The 19,994-nt window shown below is 39.4% G+C and overlaps 1 protein-coding gene across 1 annotated transcript in view; it reads right to left on the bottom strand.

Annotated features, from left to right (window-relative positions):
• The window catches only part of LOC146673743 (uncharacterized), an 88,269-nt gene that overhangs the window by 55,985 nt on the left and 12,290 nt on the right, over positions 1-19,994 (bottom strand). Inside the window, exons 7-10 of the mRNA XM_085401009.1 lie at positions 17,835-17,921; positions 1,891-1,986; positions 645-811; positions 262-329 (exon numbers count right to left, since the gene is read on the bottom strand). Of these exons, the coding sequence (XP_085257135.1) occupies positions 262-329; positions 645-811; positions 1,891-1,986; positions 17,835-17,921 (418 nt within the window). The remainder of the gene's footprint in view (positions 1-261; positions 330-644; positions 812-1,890; positions 1,987-17,834; positions 17,922-19,994) is intronic.

The following is a 19,994-nucleotide window of genomic DNA, read 5'->3' as shown; positions in this document are numbered from 1 at the left end:
TTTAACACCTCGCTGCAGCAGAACGTTGTTCCATCATGTTTCAAATCTGTCCCCATCACATGTTTTGTTGACACCTGCCCTCTGCATTAACTCCCTTAATAATGAAGTCCTTGTAGAGTCCCTTCCACGTCAGTCTTCGTACTGGCCAAACGGCTCCACAGAGCGATGTCCTCTGCTCGTTACCTGAGCTTTACGAGAACAGTCACGTATGAATGCTGTTTGTTGGTTGATCATCCCCCAGAAGCTGGTGAGAAAACTGACCCCTCCCATAGGTATCAGCACCCCCATGTGTATCTGGCTGCTGGTCTTCCTCACTGACAGAACTCACTCTGTGAGAGTGGGAAACAGAATCTTAAGCTCCACCTGTCTCTCCATTGGCTCCCATCAGGCTGTTTCCTGAGCCCACTGCTGTTCACGCTGCTGACACATGACTGCAGCGCTGAATCTGCCTCTAATCGCATGATTAGGAACGCAGATGACACAACAGTGGTGGGTCTCATTATGGACAACATAGATCTGTCCTATACAGGATGTGAAACGACTGGTGCAGTGTCAACAATCTAATCCTGAATGTCAAGAAGACCAAGAAGTTGATCATCAAGTTCAGGACAAAACAGTCCAGTTATTCACCACTAATCACTCACAACAGAGCTGTGGAGGTAGTCAGCAGTGTCAACTTTCTGGGGGTACAGATAACTAAGAAGTTAGACTGGTCACCAAACACATGAGCACTGGTTAAAAACTCAGCAGTGTCTGAGCTTCCTGCATCAGATGAGGAGAGCACACCTTTCTCCTCCAGCATCTCCACTTTCTACTGAAGCAGCATTAAAAGTGTGCTGAGCAGCTGTGTCTCCATCTGGTTTGACAGCTTTAAGGCCGCAGAGAGGAAATCACTGCAGAGAAGATCACCAGGACTTCTCCTCCATCCATCCAGGAAGTCGAGCACAGATGCTGTCTCAGCAGAGTCCATAACATCATCAGAGACTCCGCCCACCCCCATCATGCACTGTTCTACCTGCTGCCCTCTGGAAAGAGGTTTAGCAGCATCAGGACCAGGACAGCCAGATGTTACAATAGTTTCATTCTCCAACCATCAGCACACCAACCACCCACCCTGACTGCCTCCCCCCTCCCCTCTGTCCCCCATGACTGTATATTTACAGAAGTGTCATTTCATGGCTGAACGATGATTGTGCACTTTTCTGCTGCTGTTACTGCTGTTCGATATATTTAAAGATCCTGAACAGCTTTTCCTTACTAATAAAAGTATTTCATAATCCAAATAATATTTCTTTTCCTATATTCTTACACGTTTATCCTTTTTATATTTTAAACCTTTAGACTTTTTATAGATTTATTTATATTTAAAGTCTGGTGATGAGTAAATGCTTTTCATTTTGATGTGCACTAAATGTTCTGAATGAAAATAAAGTGGTGATTCTATTCTATACTATTCGCTTTACGCAAAAAGATTAAATAAAAGCTATTTTATTTTAAATATCAGGGAGCTGATGTAGCCTGATGTTAACAACATTAAGTGTTGTGGGACGATCTGAAAAATGTGTATAGAGGTGGATTTATAAGTGCTTGTGTAGTTAATGATACGGAAACTGCAACAATGGAAGGCAAAACGTGGGTGATTGCACAATACAATCACACATTCACTCAAAAAGTTAATAAATTAGGTTCTATATAGAATTAAGAGCCTGCTATGACATAAATTACAAAAGGATGATCCCAAAGAAACACATTTATTTGCATTTCATTATTAGTTCATAATTGATCAAATAAACAAAATAATATGTAAAGTTTCCTTCATAACTGTTTACAATACAGAGATAAAGAGAGTTGGGTCAGTAAATTCTGAATGTTTATAATGGAAACACAAACCTCCCAATTTTTCTCCTCCAGCTTCTTCTTCAGGTCTTCTACTGCTTTTTTCTCCTGCTGGAGCTTATTGATGATTTCAGTATTCTTCTTCTCTGACTGCAGGTGAAATGTTACATGAAGAAAGCGCAGAAGGAAGAAATGTTCATGTTTAAGACACAATAATGAAACACAACCAGAGTCACATTAAAGCTGTATTATGTAAATCAGGGGTTGCCAACTCCAGGCCTTGAGAGCCAGTGTCCTGCAGGTTTTATATGTGTCCTTGATCCATCACAGCTGATTTAAATGGCTAAATTACCTCCTCAACGGCTGTGTCCCAATTAAGATACTGCACGCTTGAAGTACGCATTTTGAGTGCGATTACGTCACCGCCACGCGACAACGATTGGATTGGATTTATATAGCGCTTTTCAAGACACCCAAAGCGCGGCGGTGGGTGTGGATAATTTTGCCGCAACATACGGCAGAAGGGAGCGGCCGAAGAGTGAACTGTCAAAAGTAAGTACTGAATATTATATCACTTATTTATGTGCAAATGTTTAATAATGAAGAACATTAAAACATGAATGTCGGCAAAGTTATGTGACATTAGTGATGTTTGTACTTTCAGCGTTAACTTGGTTTTAAAGCCTTTTCTTCTAAATATATATATATATATATATATATATATATATATATATATATATATATATATATATATAGTTGACCTTAATCTTACAGAGAATGTGATGATTTTATGGATAGTTAAAGTCAGTCATATATCCACAAACACAACAAGCTGAAAGTCAGTGATGCTGCTCGGTTCGCAGTCATGAATATCACGGCACAAGCAGGATCCACTGCACTGTTAATGTTAGCTATGTTATATTGCTGCCTCTGTTCGGTGGTGTCGAGCCAAACAGACTTTAACGTGTGTTTGAACGAGCTGACGGTTCACTCGTTAAGCTGAAAGAAAGATGCTTTAATCACAGGAGTCACACATGTGTCCACTGTACCATCTGGGAACTCTTCTTGTTTAGCACTCGTAATAACACAAACACTAAATCCTCCTGTTTGTAGCAGTGTATACACCTGAGACTGTCACCTGTCTGTCTGTCCTGCACTCTCTCTCTGTTTCTTTCTCTCTGATTGTGGAATAAAAGTATGAACATTCTGACTGAGGGACCCACTGCTGCACATCATCTGTGAGGCTGATGATCCACCAGGACAAACTCAGCAGTGTGTGAGGAAGAGGAGGAGGAAGAGCCAGCAGCAGCTCACAGATGGAGAGAATAGACAGACTGTTCCCTGTTTGTGAAGGACTGCTAGAAAAGTTTAACATAACTAATTGTCTGTCCTGAATCAGTCTTATTAGGTAATGTTCAAATAATTTTATCATTCCAGTGTTTTCAGTGTGGGAGAAAGTACTCAGGGCCTTCAAGTTACACACTATGAAAGGCAGCAACAAGTTTAATGTTCAGAAACCTAAAGTATGTATCAGCAGCAGAATGGACCTAAAAATAAATGTTTGTTTCAGTTCTATGAAGCTTTGAGTATTTTGGATTAGTAGCACTGCTGTGTTTGTTGCATCATATTGCTGTAATTGTTTATATGCTTTATATATTCTGAGCTAAGTTGATCTATAGTGTTACATCATATTCTATAAGGATGTTATGTGTTTGTAGACTTTCTGCCCAGTTTGACCCATTTAGCAGAAGTCAGCCTGTTTAAGGCTCTGATATCTATTCTGTATGACTTAAAGCAGTTATGACATGGTCTGATTTTCTCACCCAATAAAGGAATATTTAATATATCAGTCTACTCTTCATTTTAGCATTGAGCCAAATTTAGTAATGCCAACATATCAAACAAACAATATGTCTCTTATATATAATACATCTGTATATACACTGTCAAAGATACTTGAGTGTCTTTGAGTGAAGATTTAAGGTGATAGGAAATATAAATAACTGCAACTTGAATCTTTGACACAGAGTTCAAGCTCACTGCTGTAATATATATATGTGTATCATAATAATCTGACAATACATATAATATTGGCCATATTATATTTACATTACCACAGTGAGATGATTTTAGTGTCATGAACAACATTAGCTAATTGTTATTTACTAGCTAATCTTAAATGACTGTTCAGCACAGAAATGAAGCCCAACAATCATGTTTCACAGTCCCGTGGTCTCAGCCTCAGATACTCAACTAATCAAAGTGATGTCATGACAAAAATGAATGACCAACAAAACATTTTTCTCCTTCATTTCTGTCAAACAAAGCTGTATGTAACGTGTCTCGCAGTTAGTATCATGGTTGCTAGGCAACCTGAACAGCGCGACGAAGGCTAGACCGTCCCATTTCACAAGCCTCTCACTTCCGCACTTCTCGTACTTATAGTACGCACCGTACGTAGTACGCGTAGTGCGCGTACTTCAAGCGTGCGGCCTCTTAATTGGGACACAGCCAACATGTCTTGAAGTTCTCCAGAGGCCTGGTAATGAACTAATCATTTGATTCAGGTGTGGTGACCCAGGGTGAGATCTAAAACCTGCAGGACAGCGGCTCTCGAGGCCTGGGAGTTGGCCACCCCTGATGTAAATATAACTTGGCTGATACAAAAAAGCAAATAAATAAAGACCCAAAGGATATACTTGCTTTTGAATGTAGTGTCGTCCAAAATAAAAGTATTTTTTGCTTAAAAAGATCCATTAAAAAAATATAACATTTATCAAATTAGATTTATAAAACAAAGAAAAGTTCAAAATATTCACAGTTTTTTTTTGTATCTTTTACTTGAGTGCAGCTGGGTTTCAGTGTCACTAAAAGGTTTTTGGTGTCTTGTGTTGGTCAGGAAAGTTTAACAGCATCAGTGTCAGAATTAAGTGTAATGCACCTTACTCGGATCTACAATGTATTTTATATCTGTGTGTTCAATATTTTGTCAAGCTCATGTTGTCTACGTCCCCTTTTTGTCGCCCCCCCCCCCGACGTTCAGGTTCATTCAGGTTCATTTTTGTCAGCTGTGTTTTCCCCAAGTATTCTCACTTCCCTCTTTACTCTACTGCATATTTAAGTTCTCTGTCTTCCTCTGTTCAGTGTTGGGTCGTCTGTCCGTCTTACTACAAGTTCCGTGAGTCTAAGCTCTTCATGTCTTGGGTTTCCCTGATGTTCATATTCAGGCTATATTCATGTCATAGTTTTTCATGTCTTAGTTTTAGTTTTTCCCAGTTCAGGTTTCAGGTTAATTTTTCCCTATTTCACCTTGCCTGGTTTTTGTTTTTGCTCTCAGCCTAGTAAACGGCTCACTTTTTGTTAGTTTTCCTCTCCTGTGTCTGCTTTTGGTAAACACTGCAAACACACCCACCCGGGGGGCCTTAACATATCTATTTCTTTAATTCACAAGTTTCTTTTTTAAAATCCTAGATTGATTAATCTCTAATATTTGTTAGATTTATCGAATGGATTTCCTTTTAATATTCTCTATTTATGTCTTCTTACTGATCATTTTGGAGCTGACTTCCAGTATTTTGTGTGTCAGGTTTATTTCATGGTTCAGTCACACTAGGACGTCAACCTCATCTGAGAAAAATTATTCTTTGCCAGTTATTGCTTTGATTTGTTTTCACTTTTAGTAACTGAAAAATATATACCCCAGAGGATGATTAAACAATATCTAGGCAACAACATTTGATTGCAAGTGTTATGGAATAAACATATATTCTTAGTGCTTATTTTCTGAATATATTGTTTTATGTATTTTAATAATAAAGGCTTGTAAACCAAGCCCACTTTTGACTCACAAACTAAGTGCTCAGCCACACTGAAAAACAGGAAGTTACTGTAGAGCTGTACAAGCATATAAATAAAAACAGGAAACCAGACAGAAAAAAGAGGAACTAGTAACATATAAGCAGTTGTTTGTATCGAGGCTGTGTGTGTGACGTGTAAAGTACCAAAATAACACCTATATGAGACACATTTTTAGCTTCTAATGTTAGAGTTTCTGCAACTGGCTTTGGGCTGTGCAGGATTCTCTCTTCCAGAAGATGATTGAATAAAGAATTAGAAATGTTTTGACCACTCCTGAGTCGGGTTTTCTCTGTTCTATCAAGGGGATCAAAGAATCGGGTTTAATACAAGGCAGTTGCACAGATGACCTGGTAGCAGGCAATCAATCAATGGGTCGATCCAAAGTTAGCAAATCGGTCACAGATGTGCATCAAGTTTAAGCATCATGTCGGCTCAGTGACATATAATTGGAGATCAACATGTTCCTAAATAAAAAATAAATAAAGAACAAGGTGGCAACATGCTTCTGTCATTCTGCAGTTCAATTTTGTCCTACAGCAACTATGATGAAATTTGTGGACAAATTTCTGAGTTTATGTTTCAAATCTATGAGGCACCGCCTGGGAAATAAATGAAATAAACACTTTCAAGCACGAAGAATAGAAAATAACAATGATTGTTGCAAATAAATGACAGTTAATCACATTATCATTACAAACAGCAGATGAATCAGCCTAGAAAGTTTCAATCAGTACAGCTCTGCTTATGTTCAATTAATTATATAAAATCTGAATTTCTTAATGTTTCTTCAGAGTGTTTCAATCACCAGAGAAAGAGATCTGATTAAACATGACAGTCATGTAAATGCAGGAAGTTAGTGTATAAAAAATGAACCTGTTGTTTTGTGGAGTCGAGCTCATTGTTCAGTCTCTTCATTTCTCTCTCCATCTTCTGTTTCTCTCCCTGGACTTGACTGATAGTTTCACAAAGCTGCAATTAAAAAGAAACAAAAACATAGAAGACAAATATATATTTTTATGTTTTTTGTTATAGCATTTGGGTGATTACACAGAGTCAATAAATCAGTTACTATATTGAATTAAGAGCTTGATATGATATAAATTTTAGAATGGAGAACCTGAAGAAACAACTGTATTTGAATTTCATTATAACTAAATTATTTAAGCTTTGTCTTAAATTAAGAGTTTTCATATAAGAAGCAAGTATGTGTGACAACAACACACACCATCTTAATGAGGTCAACACATTTCTCAACAACACCCTGCAATAACAGACAGTTTTCACCCTGATGAGAAAACACTGAATCTGAACGTGACTGATGTCTGTAAAACTCTGAGGAGAGTGAATGTTTGGAAGGCATCAGGACAACATTCAAGGACGAGTCCTCAGAGAGTGTGCTGACCAGAGATGGGTAATAACGCGTAATCCGATTACATTTTCAAGTAACAAGTAATGTAACAGGTTTACTTTTTTGGAGAAGTAATCAGAAATTACTAACCAATTACTTTTTTCAAGTAACGTGATCAACACTGGTGCTAACGAGCATTCACACGTCCTTACAGACATCTTTAACACCTCGCTGTGGCAGACTGTTGTTCCATCATGTTTCAAATCTGCCACCATCACATGTTTTAATGACACCTGCCCTCTGCATTAACTCCCTTAATAATGAAGTTTTGGTAGAGTCCCTTCCACGTCAGTCTTCGTACTGGCCAAACAGCTCCACAGCGCGATGTCCTCTGCTCTCTCTGCTCTTCACCTGAGCTTTACACATCTGGAGGACACAGTCACGTAGAAGTGCTGTTTGTTGGTGGATCATCCCCCAGGAACTGGTGAGAAAACTGACACCTTCCCCAGGTATCAGCACCCCCATGTGTATCGGGCTGCTGGTCTTCCTCACTGACAAAACTCACTCAGGCTACGTCCACACTAATGCTTTTTTGTTTGAAAAAGCATCTTTTTCTCTCCGTTTCGGCCTCCCATCCACACTGAGACGGCGTTGTCTCAGGAAAAACGCAGTACTTGAAAACCCTCTCGAAACCTTCCTCCATCATCTCCACTTTATCACCCCCCACCACCACCACCATTCTTCTGAGTGATGCTTTCACTGACCTTTGATTCCAGTACTTACTTTTGACAGTTCACTCTTCGGCCTCTCCCATTTTATAATAATTCCAGTGTAGACAGTGAAGACAAAAACCGCAGTAAAATTAGTAACGAAATAATACATTTAATAAAAGTTTAAAAGGGTATTAACTGGTCAGGAAAGCCAAGTCAAATAGATATGCTTTCAATCTTGATTTAAAGGATTGGATAGAGTCCAAGGCTCGAATAGAAGCAGGGAGGCTATTCCAAAGGTTGGGTGCAGCTGAAGCAAAGACATGATCGCCTCTGGTCTTCAGTCTAAACTTAGGTTGGGCCAGGAGTAATTGATCTGATGATCTTAATGCACGACAAGGAGTGCACAGATTGAGGAGGTCAGTAAGGTAGCTGGGCGCAATGTTATTCAGGATTTTAAAAGTGAGTAACAAGATTTTAAACTCAATGCAATATTTGATAGGTAACCAGTGTAGATCAACAAGAGCTGGAGTAATAGGATCAAATTTCGGCGAGCCGCAGCATTCTGAACGAATTGCAGCCTTCAAAGAGAGAAGGCTTGTAGACCACAGTAGAGAGAATTACAATAATCTAACCTGGAGGTCACAAAAGCGTGGATAAGTTTTTCCAGGTCCCTGTGTGGTATATAATGCTTAGCTTTAGAAATCTGCCGCAATTGAAAAAACAAAACAGATTTAACTACAGATGACACTTGCTTATCGAGCTTAAAGGAGCTATCCAAATAGACACCCAGGTTACGCATAGAATCAGAGAGAGAATTAGCTAGGGGCCCCAGCAGGGCAACAAGCTGGTCTCGAGGAATATAGCTGTCGAACACCATAACGTCAGTTTTTTTCTCATTTAAAATGAGAGAATTATCTGACAGCCAATCTTTAACCTCTCTCAGGCAATCGAACATGGAGTGCAGTGATGCTGACAAATCATCAGTCAGTTGAAAATAGATTTGAATGTCATCAGCGTAAAAGTGATAGGAAACATTGTATTTTTTTAAATATGGAGCCCAAGGGTAGCATATACAAAGAGAACAATAAAGGGCCCAATACAGACCCCTGGGGCACACCACAGCAGAGAGGGGCAACAGAGGAAGCGTATCCTCCCATCACAACAGAGAAGGATCTATCGGTGAGGTAAGAATTAAACCAGTTAAGGGCAGAACCCTTGATGCCTACAACATGCTCTAGCCTCCTCAAGAGTATATTATGATCAACCATGTCAAAGGCTGAAGACAGATCCAATAAAACTAAAACGGCAGGGCGACCAGAGTCAGCAAATACAAGAAGATCATTATAGACTCTTAGCAGGGCCGTTTCAGTGATATGGTGTGGCTTAAAGCCAGACTGGTATTTGTCAGTAATATTATTTGCAACTAAGTAAGCATGTATTTGGAGAAAGATGGCTTTCTCTAAAATTTTTGATAAAAACGGAAAAGATTGGCCTATAATTTGCAGGGTCTTTCTGATCGAAATTACTTTTTTTTTTTCACAATAGGGTGCACTACCGCATGTTTAAAAGCAGTCGGGACACAGCCCACAAACAATGATAAATTCATTAAAAATAAGATGTAAGGCCCTGTTTCCTCAAAACCTTCCTTGATAAAACGGGAAGGAAGGATATCATGCACAGAATTTCAGTTTCTTAATTTTTCAATTATTCCCTTAAGAGTGGGGAGTGATAACAGCTCAAAGTGAGAAAAGGTGGACAAGCATCCTAAAACCGCAACAGGATTCAACACAAGTGAGTGAGAGTGTGAAGCCTTCAGTAATAAAACTTTTCCAGTAAAATGATTAAGAAATTGCTCACAGAGAGCCTGGGAGGCCGAGCTCGAAGAGTCCGGACAGGGATTTATCACTGAATTAAAAATTTTGAATAACATTTGAGGGTTGTGGCTATTAGTCTCAATAATATCTGAGAGGAAAGCTGCTTTAGCTGCCTTTACAGAGTTCTGGTATTCCTACAAAGCCTGTCTTTTTTCCACCTCCTTTCAGATTGACGGCAGACACGACATAAGGCTCGTATAGTGTCATTTAGCCATGGTTGATGAGAAGTTCTGGGACGTTTCATCTTTATAGGGGCCACAGTATCCAAGATGGAGCAACAGGTGGATAACAGATAACATAGCGTTGGCAAAATCATCAACCAAAGGAGGTGTGAAACAGTTAGTATCCGTACAATCTGGATCAAAAAAGGCAGAGTTTAAAAAGGCTGTAATGAAGTCAGCCACAGTCTCAGAGTTAATGATATGTACAGGGCGATGACAGCCTTTAGAATTTAATTCAATAGCACGTAGCTCAACATCAAACATGACCAAAAAATGTTATGTGGAGATACAGAAATTCTTTTATTGCTGCCATATAATCTGCATCATTATAACTGCATTAGTAACATTCTTTACAGCATTATCTCATTTAATAATATTTCTTACAGTATTGATATTGCATTTGAGGATCCTTTTATTATGTTTACTTTTATTACAGGTACAGCCAGAAGTATTTTATACACATTGCATAAATATTTGTGCTCATTTAGAGTTGTTGCATTAGTCTACAGAGGGTCCAGACAGTTTATTGTGAAAGGACTAGTGCATAGAAGGATAACTGCAATGCATGCTTACAGTACATATAATACATATAATCTAGGAATGTGTCCGGCCTGAGGCCTTAACTCATTTGGTGTCTTACTATATTTTACTCTACTTGGTAGCAGATGATCAGAGTCAATAATTAGCCTCAGAGACCCTGAGGGCTTAAGATTATTACCTTGTATGGAAGGTGTTATCAAAATGAGAAGTTCTATGTCTGTTTATAGCTATTAAAGATGTACAAGATGTACGATTAACTGTGACTAATGTCTGGAACCTATTTTAATCTGTCATTGACGCCATGGGGGGGGCGTGTACCCCACCGCTCTATAAGTATCCACAACATGTATTTTGGTCAGAAGACATATGTTGATGTTTTCTCCAGGCTGTTAATAAACTCATCGTTTGATTGCACTTTTCTGGGGCTTCTGTGGTTTGTGAAACTGCTCTACATTGATCGATTTCGCGAGTTATTTCTTCAGCATTTTATTTGAATGCAGTTACTGAAGGTTTGCACTACTCTGCTCCAGCTTATGACCTGGAACCACCAAACAAATAAACAAAAATAATAGCAGACTCGAATTCTCTAAAATCTGATAGCACATTTATTGTTACTGTCAGTTTAAGGTTTGTAGAATAATGATGAAGTTAAACATAGCCACAGCTTTTAAAGGATCCTGTATCTTTAATGAAATGAACATGTGCAATATTCTCACTATTGTCTTTGTCTCTTCACACACAGTTAATCACATCAAACGTAACAATAAAAAGAAGCTTTAAATATCACTTCCACTTAGTGGAATTTGATCTTTAATATAATAGACATTTGTTGTGAAATAAACAAAATAATATCTAAAGTTTCCTTCATAACTCTTTACAATACAGAGATAAACAGAGCTGGGTCAGTAAATTCTGAATGTTTATAATGGAAAGACAAACCTCACGATTTTTGTCCTCCAGCTTCGTCTTCAGGTCCACTGCTGTTTCTTTCTCCTGCAGGAGCTGATTGATGATTTCAGTATTCATGTAAAATGTTACATGAAGAAAGAGCAGAAGGAAGAAATGTTCATATTTCAGACACAATAATGAAAAAACAACCGGAGTGAAATTAAAGCTTGTTCATGTTCATGTTTAACAGACAATAATGATAACACAACCAGAGTCACCCACAACCAGTGGGTAAGTTACTTTAAAATAGTAACTTAGTTACATTACTAGTTACTTCTCTCAAAAGTAACTCATTTACTTCAAGTTACTCGTTACATCTCCAACCTTCCTTTCATATCAAAAATCCTTGAAGAGTAGTTGTCAAACAGCTAACAGATCATCTGCAGAGGAATGGTTTATTTGAAGAGTTTCAGTCAGGTTTCAGAGCTCATCACAGCACAGAAACAGCTTTAGTGAAGGTTACAAATGATCTTCTTATGGCCTCTGACAGTGGACTCATCTCTGTGCTTGTCCTGCTAGACCTCAGTGCAGCGTTCGATACTGTTGACCATAATATCCTATTAGAGCGATTAGAACATGCTGTAGGTATTACAGGTACTGCGGTGCAGTGGTTTGTATCATATCTATCTAATAGACTCCAGTTTGTGCATGTAAATGGAGAGTCCTCTTCACACACTGAGGTTAATTATGGAGTTCCACAGGGTTCAGTGCTAGGACCAATTCTGTTTACATTATACATGCTTCCCTTAGGCAGCATCATTAGAAGACATAGCATACATTTTCACTGCTATGCAGATGACACCCAGCTCTATCTGTCCATGAAGCCAGATAACACACACCAATTAGTTAAACTGCAGGAATGTCTTAAAGACATAAAGACCTGGATGGCCGCTAACTTTCTGCTTCTTAATTCAGATAAAACTGAGGTTATTGTACTCGGCCCTGAAAATCTTAGAAATATGGTATCTAACCAGATTCTTACTCTGGATGGCATTACCTTTATGTTACCTCCAGTAACGCTGTGAGGAACCTTGGAGTCATTTTTGACCAGGACATGTCCTTCAACGCACATATTAAACAAATATGTAAGACTGCTTTCTTCCATTTGCGCAACATCTCTAGAATTAGAAATATCCTGTCTCAGAGTGACGCTGAAAAACTAGTTCATGCATTTATTACTTCCAGGCTGGACTACTGTAATTCATTATTATCAGGATGTCCAAAAAACTCCCTGAAAAGCCTTCAGCTAATCCAAAATGCTGCAGCAAGAGTCCTGACAGGGACTAGAAAGAGAGAGCATATTTCTCCTGTTTTGGCTTCCCTTCATTGGCTTCCTGTTAAATCCAGAATTGAATTCAAAATCCTGCTCCTCACATACAAGGTCTTAAATAATCAGGCCCCATCTTATCTTAATGACCTTGTAGTACCATATCACCCTATTAGAGCGCTCCGCTCTTGCTCTGCAGGCCTACTTGTTGTTCCTAGAGTATTTAAAAGTAGAATGGGAGGGAGAGCCTTCAGTTTTCAGGCCCCTCTTCTGTGGAACCAGCTTCCAGTTTTGGATTCGGGAGACAGACACTATCTCTACTTTTAAGATTAGGCTTAAAACTTTCCTTTTTGCTAAAGCATATAGTTAGGGCTGGACCAGGTGACCCTGGATCCTCCCTTAGTTATGCTGCAATAGATGTAGTCTGCCGGGGGATTCCCATGATGCATTGAGTTTTTCCTTTCCAGTCACCTTTCTCACTCACTATGTATTAATAGACCTCTCTGCATTGACTCATATCTGTTATTAACCTCTGTCTCTCTTCCACAGCATGTCTTTATCCTGTCTTCCTTCTCTCACCCCAACCGGTCGCAGCAGGTGGCCGCCCCTCCCTGAGCCTGGTTCTGCCGGAGGTTTCTTCCTGTTAAAAGGGAGTTTTTCCTTCCCACTGTCGCCAAAGTGCTTGCTCATAGGGGGTCATATGATTGTTGGGTTTTTCTCTGTATCTATGAAGCGCCTTGAGGCGACTTTTGTTGTGATTTGGCGCTATATAAATAAAATTGAATTGAATTGAATTGACACGCTGGAGAGATTATATCTCTCGGCTGGCCTGGGAACGCCTTGGTGTTCCCCCGGATAAGCTGGAGGAGGTGGCTGGGGAGAGGGAGGTCTGGGCCTCTTTGCTTAGGCTGCTGCCCCCGCGACCCGGCTCCGGATAAAGCGGATGAAGATGGATGAATTGAATTGAATTCGTTACTTTCAAAGTAACTAGTTACTAGGGAAAGTAACTTTGGTTTTACTCAGAATTCTCTTGTTAATGTGTTGCTTCCATAACTTTGCCAGTCTTCTAGCTTGCTTACTTGCCACAAGTGCACTGTGCCACCTACCAATAGAAAGGAAAAGATAATGTGCATATTTCCACGAGAGAAATCCCACGCCTGGACCGTCATTGACTGCTGCCATGATTCTAGCCTACGTCACAGCGTCATGTGCGCCTTTTACATCCAACACAAAAACTGCAGTCGTGGTGCTTTCGATTGTACTCAGAACTCAGAAATTCTGCCTTCTGAATAGGAAGATGTAGGTAACACCAGACTGCACATGAGCTGCATACATGGCTGAACTGGGACAGAAAATTGGCCCGGGCATTTTGACTAGAGACCGGCCCACCATTATAGGAAAAATCATAAAGCCTTTGAATGAAAATAAACAGTTGTGACAGTGATGTACACTGTTCTGATGGTATATATGTATCAATCTATCAATCGTTTGTTGTAAGATTCAGATAATTATTTTTTAAAAGCTAGACATTTTAAATGAGAATAAGAAAGAAAAGTATTTCTTTGTGCCCACCTCTCCCTGTTAATGCCCTACATGCCCCCCTGGCAACACTTTCCTAGACCCACCCCTGCACAGTTACCAGCTGTCAGCTACCTAAAAAAGGATCCTGGTGTTATTTGTCCCTCAGAAACAGTTCATAACTTCCCTTCAACTCATTCATGTCACCTAAAAGGTAAACCTGTTTCTCCATCACCTGTTCAGCTCTGATGATTCAGTAAGGACATCTCCTGGTTTCATCTTCATGTTTCCCTCTCACCAGATAACCAAACCATATCATGACCAGCAGCTTTTTTGCAGCTGTGGCTCCAGCAAACATCAGCTGATACTAGAAATTAATATTAAATAAATTCTAACAACAGCTGATCAAGCTTAAACGTGCTGCTGTTGTTTAGCGCGACATCCGCTGGTTTCCTCTTTCTGGCCAAAGTGGGCGATAAACAAACAAGAGAGAAAAGCCGATCAGCTGATCATTGATCAGTTTTCATGATTGAAGTAGAAACGGGAGAGGGAGGGAGGGGGGGGAATGAGAGAAGAAGAGGCAGCTGTGCAGCAAAGACACAGAATAACTCCAGCTTTGTGCCTTTTTCATTGTAGCTGAATTACGGGACAAACTGTTCCTTTTCACCTCAATAAGAAACGCGTAATATTTTCTCTGAATACCAGACGGGACGGTTGGCAACTCTAATAACTTATGAACAAAATAAAGTTCAACATCATTAACTTCATAGCACCCACCCAGCTGTGTAGAAACTCCGTCATGCTAGCTAGCACGCAGTACGGAAAAAGTCAGAATAAAGAAAATAAACTCCACCTAAACTTGGTTTATATCTGACCCAGAGAGACTGCAGGTCATAACTTCTTACCTGAAGTTCAGTTCACACTTGGACCAGCGGCCGCCTCGGGTCTCTTTTCTTTCTGCGTCCCCTTTTGGCCTCCACCACTTGCTAATGTTACTGAATCTGTGGAAGCTCCGCGATAGCCACCACACGGAGTAACGAGTAACGACCCTATCTAAATCCCAGTAACGACTAACGCGTTGCTGATTTTGGCATAATAACTAGTTACCGTGCTCGTTACCACAATAATAACGTAGTTACTGTAACGCGTTACTTAATAACGCGTTAGTCCCAACACTGCTCTTCACACACAGTTAATCACATCAAACGTAACAATAAAAAGAAGCTTTAAATCTCACTTCCACTTAGTGCAATTTGATCTTTAATATAATAGACATTTGTTGTGAAATAAACAAAATAATATCTAAAGTTTCCTTCATAACTCTTTACAATACAGAGATAAACAGAGCTGGGTCAGTAAATTCTGAATGTTTATAATGGAAAGACAAACCTCACGATTTTTGTCCTCCAGCTTCGTCTTCAGGTCCTCTGCTGTTTCTTTCTCCTGCTGGAGCTGATTGATGATTTCAGTATTCATGTAAAATGTTACATGAAGAAAGAGCAGAAGGAAGAAATGTTCATATTTCAGAAACAATAATGAAAAAACAACCGGAGTGAAATTAAAGCTTGTTCATGTTCATGTTTAACAGACAATAATGATAACACAACCAGAGTCACATTAAAGCTGTAAATAAAAGCTGTATTATGTAAATATAACAGAATGATATTTAAAAACTAATACATGAACAAGTATTTGTAAATAAATTGAGACCCTGGAGAGGTCAACAGTCTATCGCAGGGCTAACACTGTATGAAAGTCTCTGAGATTTTATGTTCCTAAAATATTGTTATGAGTGAGGTTATAGGAAATGACATATGCATAAGTTTGATGTGCTGCGCTGCTGCTCCAGAGGGAGAGAAAGTACTTCCGGGTCAGTTTTTTGTTATTCCCTCATCGTGTAAGCTGTGTTCCTGTTTGCAATCTTTCACAGTGATGCTCCGAGTGTTAAGTTAATGTCTGAACGTAAGTTACCTTTAATTTGTTTAGTTGCAAACTCAACTTTCTACCGAGTCATAGCGGCGCAATTTCACGTGGTGATTAAAGGCTTGTGCCGCCAACTGCTGCCATAGTGTAGTAATTTCATTCAGCCACACAATGGCGCCTTGAATGATGGTTATAGCCGGTGAATGTCTCTGTTTGTAGTATGACATCACCACTGTGTTTAATCTGAGTTCTCTGTATATTTGAACCAAGTAATGTAATATTTACATAATTTGAGTTTTTATATATTATGTCATGGACATTATATGCATAGATGGATGTGTAACTTTATCTTACTTTATAGTTTGAGTTTATATTAGTTGAACCACTGTTGCTGTAATATATTTGGTCTAACAATAACTTATTATTTACTACAGACTATTGGCTACACTGAGCTTTGAGGTGACAATAAACCAGCTGACTGTGACAGTTCAGCAATGTGGAAGCCCCGTGTCCTCTTTCCTGTGTTCTGACCGACACACCCTCTTGTTAGCTGCTGAACCTAAAATAACTAGCCCTGACCTATTACTCCTCAATAAAGACAGAGACAGACAACCATCACATCTATGGGCAATTTAGAATCATCTGTTAACCTAACACCACTAACATGTCTTTGGACTGTGGTGGGAATCTGGAGAGAACCCGTGCAGACACGGGGAGAACACGCAAATCCAGTCAAGATGGGGGATTTGAACCCAAGACCTGCTTGCTTCTTGGAAATGGTGTTAACCACCATGCCACAGTACAATGTTTCAGTGTAGGCCTTAGATAACTGACAGTCTGGACTAGTCATTAAACAGCACTGGTTGAACAGTCTCAGCAGTGTCGGCGCTTTGCATTTTGGATGAGGAGAGCACAACTTTCTCCTCCAGCATCTCCACTTTCTACTGAGGCAGCATCAAAGTGTGCTGAGCAGCTGTGTCTGCATCTGGTTTTACAGCTTCAGGGCCTCAGAGAGGAAATCACTGCAGAGAAGATCACCAGGACTTCTCCTCCATCCATCCAGGAAGTCGAGCACAGATGCTGTCTCAGCAGAGTCCATAACATCATCAGAGACTCCGCCCACCCCCACCATGCACTGTTCTACCTGCTGCCCTCTGGAAAGAGGTTTAGCAGCATCAGGACCAGGACAGCCAGATGTTACAATAGTTTCATTCTCCAACCATCAGCACACCAACCACCCACCCTGACTGCCTCCCCCATCCCCTCTGTCCCCCATGACTGTATATTTACAGCAGTGTCATTTCATGGCTGAACGATGATTGTACACTTTTCTGCTGCTTTTGTTGATGTTCAATATATTTAAGATCCTGAACAGCTTTTCCTTATTAATTTCCTCACTAATAAACTAAAATATTTCTTATTTTTTATTCTCACATGGATCTTTCTTGCATTTTATGCCTTTAGACATTAATTTTATTTATTTATTTTTATATTTGATGATGAGTAAATGCACTGGAATTTCATTCTGATGTGCACTAACTGTTCCGAATGACAATAAACTGGCGATTTCATTTAATTCTGACACATTTCTGCAAGCCAGTCCTTTCTTTGAATTTCAACGTGGATTATAAGTCTGTTTAATATATAGAAACAGTTCCTTTTTTAGACATTTGTTACAAAATAAGCAAAATAATCTCCTTCATAACTTTACAATACAGAGATAAAGAGACATTTAATAGGGACACACTCACACACATGACAAATATATACCAAATAACAAATACGAACCTTTTCTTTAATGTCCTGCAGATTCTTTTCAGCTTTCTCCCTCCTCTTTTGTTCCTCCGGAAGTTTCGACGTCCAAGTTATTGGCCACTAAGAGATGGCAGACAAACAAAGTACAAAGACTTCGTTACTGTACTTCAGTATAATTTTTTAGTATCTTTACTTGAGTATTTTTCTGAGATCCTTTTACTTGTACTCACATTTTTAAACAAATATCTGTACTTTTGACTAATTATATTTTCAGAACAGGCCTGTTACTTTTTTTTTTTACGCAATGCTAAGGAGTCATTATTTTACATCACTGTGAGCCTTCAAATATCAAACTGATTTGAGCCAGGAGATGTCGCATAAAAAGAGATGACATGTGCCAAAGTCAGAGGTTAAAGTGGACCCCTAGTGTGGCATCTCTTCATCTGAGCATCTGCTTTTTCCTTGCCACACATTGACCTACTTTGATGGGATTCAGTAAGAAACTTACTTATATTTGTGCTGTGATTTGCTTGTAGCGGCCGTTATGTTGTAAAACAGCGCTGATGGCAGCAGCTGGTTGCACAACTTGGTACACTCGGCCAGAGGAGGAAAAATCAGTTTGTGTTGGTCCCGTGACTCAGAGTTGCTCTCCACACAGTGCTCATTTATAAAGTGCTTTAAAAACCCAAACGTTTGAGTGCAGCTAGACAAAAAACAAACAGCACAAATGTAGTCAAATAAACTGATTTTTAGTTTTACTGTAGTTATTTTCCTCTCAGTTCTCGATTCTCTCACTAGTTAGCTAATGTTAGAGAATTGTGGATCAATATGATTGTCATTGTGTAAGATGATTACATCTTTAGGATGAATACTGACTTCTGTTTCCTACACAGACACACACACACCACTGATCACATCACATGCTCATAGAGACACACACATCAGATGTTCTCTGTTGCAGACACACATGACACATGTTCACATGTGAGTGTTTTATCTGTTGCATGATTAATGAGATGTTTGTGTGACCACAGAGTTAATAAAAGGCTGTAGGGGAGGCTGGCTCTTGGGAGTTGTCTGGGATCAGGTGAGGAGCTTGCAGCTCCAAGACCCTGGTCCAATCAGCTCCCCTTGCAAGTTCAAATGGATCGAGCTCTGTCTTGCTTTGTTCACAGGAATAAGTCTAAACCAGCAAAGCGCAGACCTAACAGCTAACAACATAAACTAATGTAAGTCTATCAGCCGCAAACAACCAACCACATGACGTCATGTACCAAATTGACAGAAGATGGCGCTAAACATGTTTTTAAAACTTTAAGCCCTTGTTTCTTAAATCCAGCTTCACAGTTACATCTATGTCAGTGTTTGAGGGCTCTGTGTGTAAATTAGCCTTTATATGTGCAGCTGTCAAGTCATCTTAAAGGTCCAGCTGCTGTTTTTCACAGGGAGAGAAAAGAAAGAGATGACTTCACTCAGAGATGGAGAAATCCCACTTTAACCTCTTCTATTCTCATCTTCTGTTTAGAGGAAAAGTCAAACCCTCTACAATGGAGACAACAGAAAATAGAGTTTTAAATTTTTTTTTTTTGTCTGCTCAATCTCTTCTTAAGTAATTCAAGCAAATTAAATATATTAGAATTAAAATTTATACTCAACTTATATTTGTATTCCCATTTACTGATATTATTTCATTATTATGTAGCTTTGAACAAAACAGCTGGTAACAATGCCCTCCAAGGAGCTGCTTTTACTTTCTTACTTTGAGTAAATTTCAGTCTGTATTTTTTACATTTACCCGTTTAAATAGCCTGAATCAGTAATTTAACTTTTACTGAGTATTTTTCTAACACAGATCTCTGTACATCTACTTAAGTACAGAATATCTCTACTTTTGTCACCTCTGGTGCCATTATTAGGATGAAGATTTGTGTCAGTGTGTGGGATTGTCCTCCTAAGGTTTTTCTTGTTAAATGGTGATTATGGGTAAGTGCATGTCACGGACTGCCGGGGCAGACCGTGTGGAGTGAGTAGAGGACCCAAGAGCAGACAGAGGTGAGGACACAAAACTGGATTTCAAACGAAAAGCGAGCCTTTATTGTGGCTGAGGACAAGGAGTGCAAACAAGGCAAAAGCGTAGTGACAAAACTAAACTATAACTAAACTGGGAAAGTGATACCAGGATAAACTATGAAG

This window comes from Rhamphochromis longiceps, linkage group LG3 (assembly GCF_057381845.1).
Source record: "Rhamphochromis longiceps isolate RC_006_pf linkage group LG3, R_longiceps_female_GT1.1, whole genome shotgun sequence".
In the NCBI taxonomy this organism is placed as follows: Eukaryota; Metazoa; Chordata; class Actinopteri; order Cichliformes; family Cichlidae; genus Rhamphochromis; species Rhamphochromis longiceps.
Note: the sequence above shows the minus strand (reverse complement) of the source record. Positions and strands in the feature narration are given on the sequence as shown.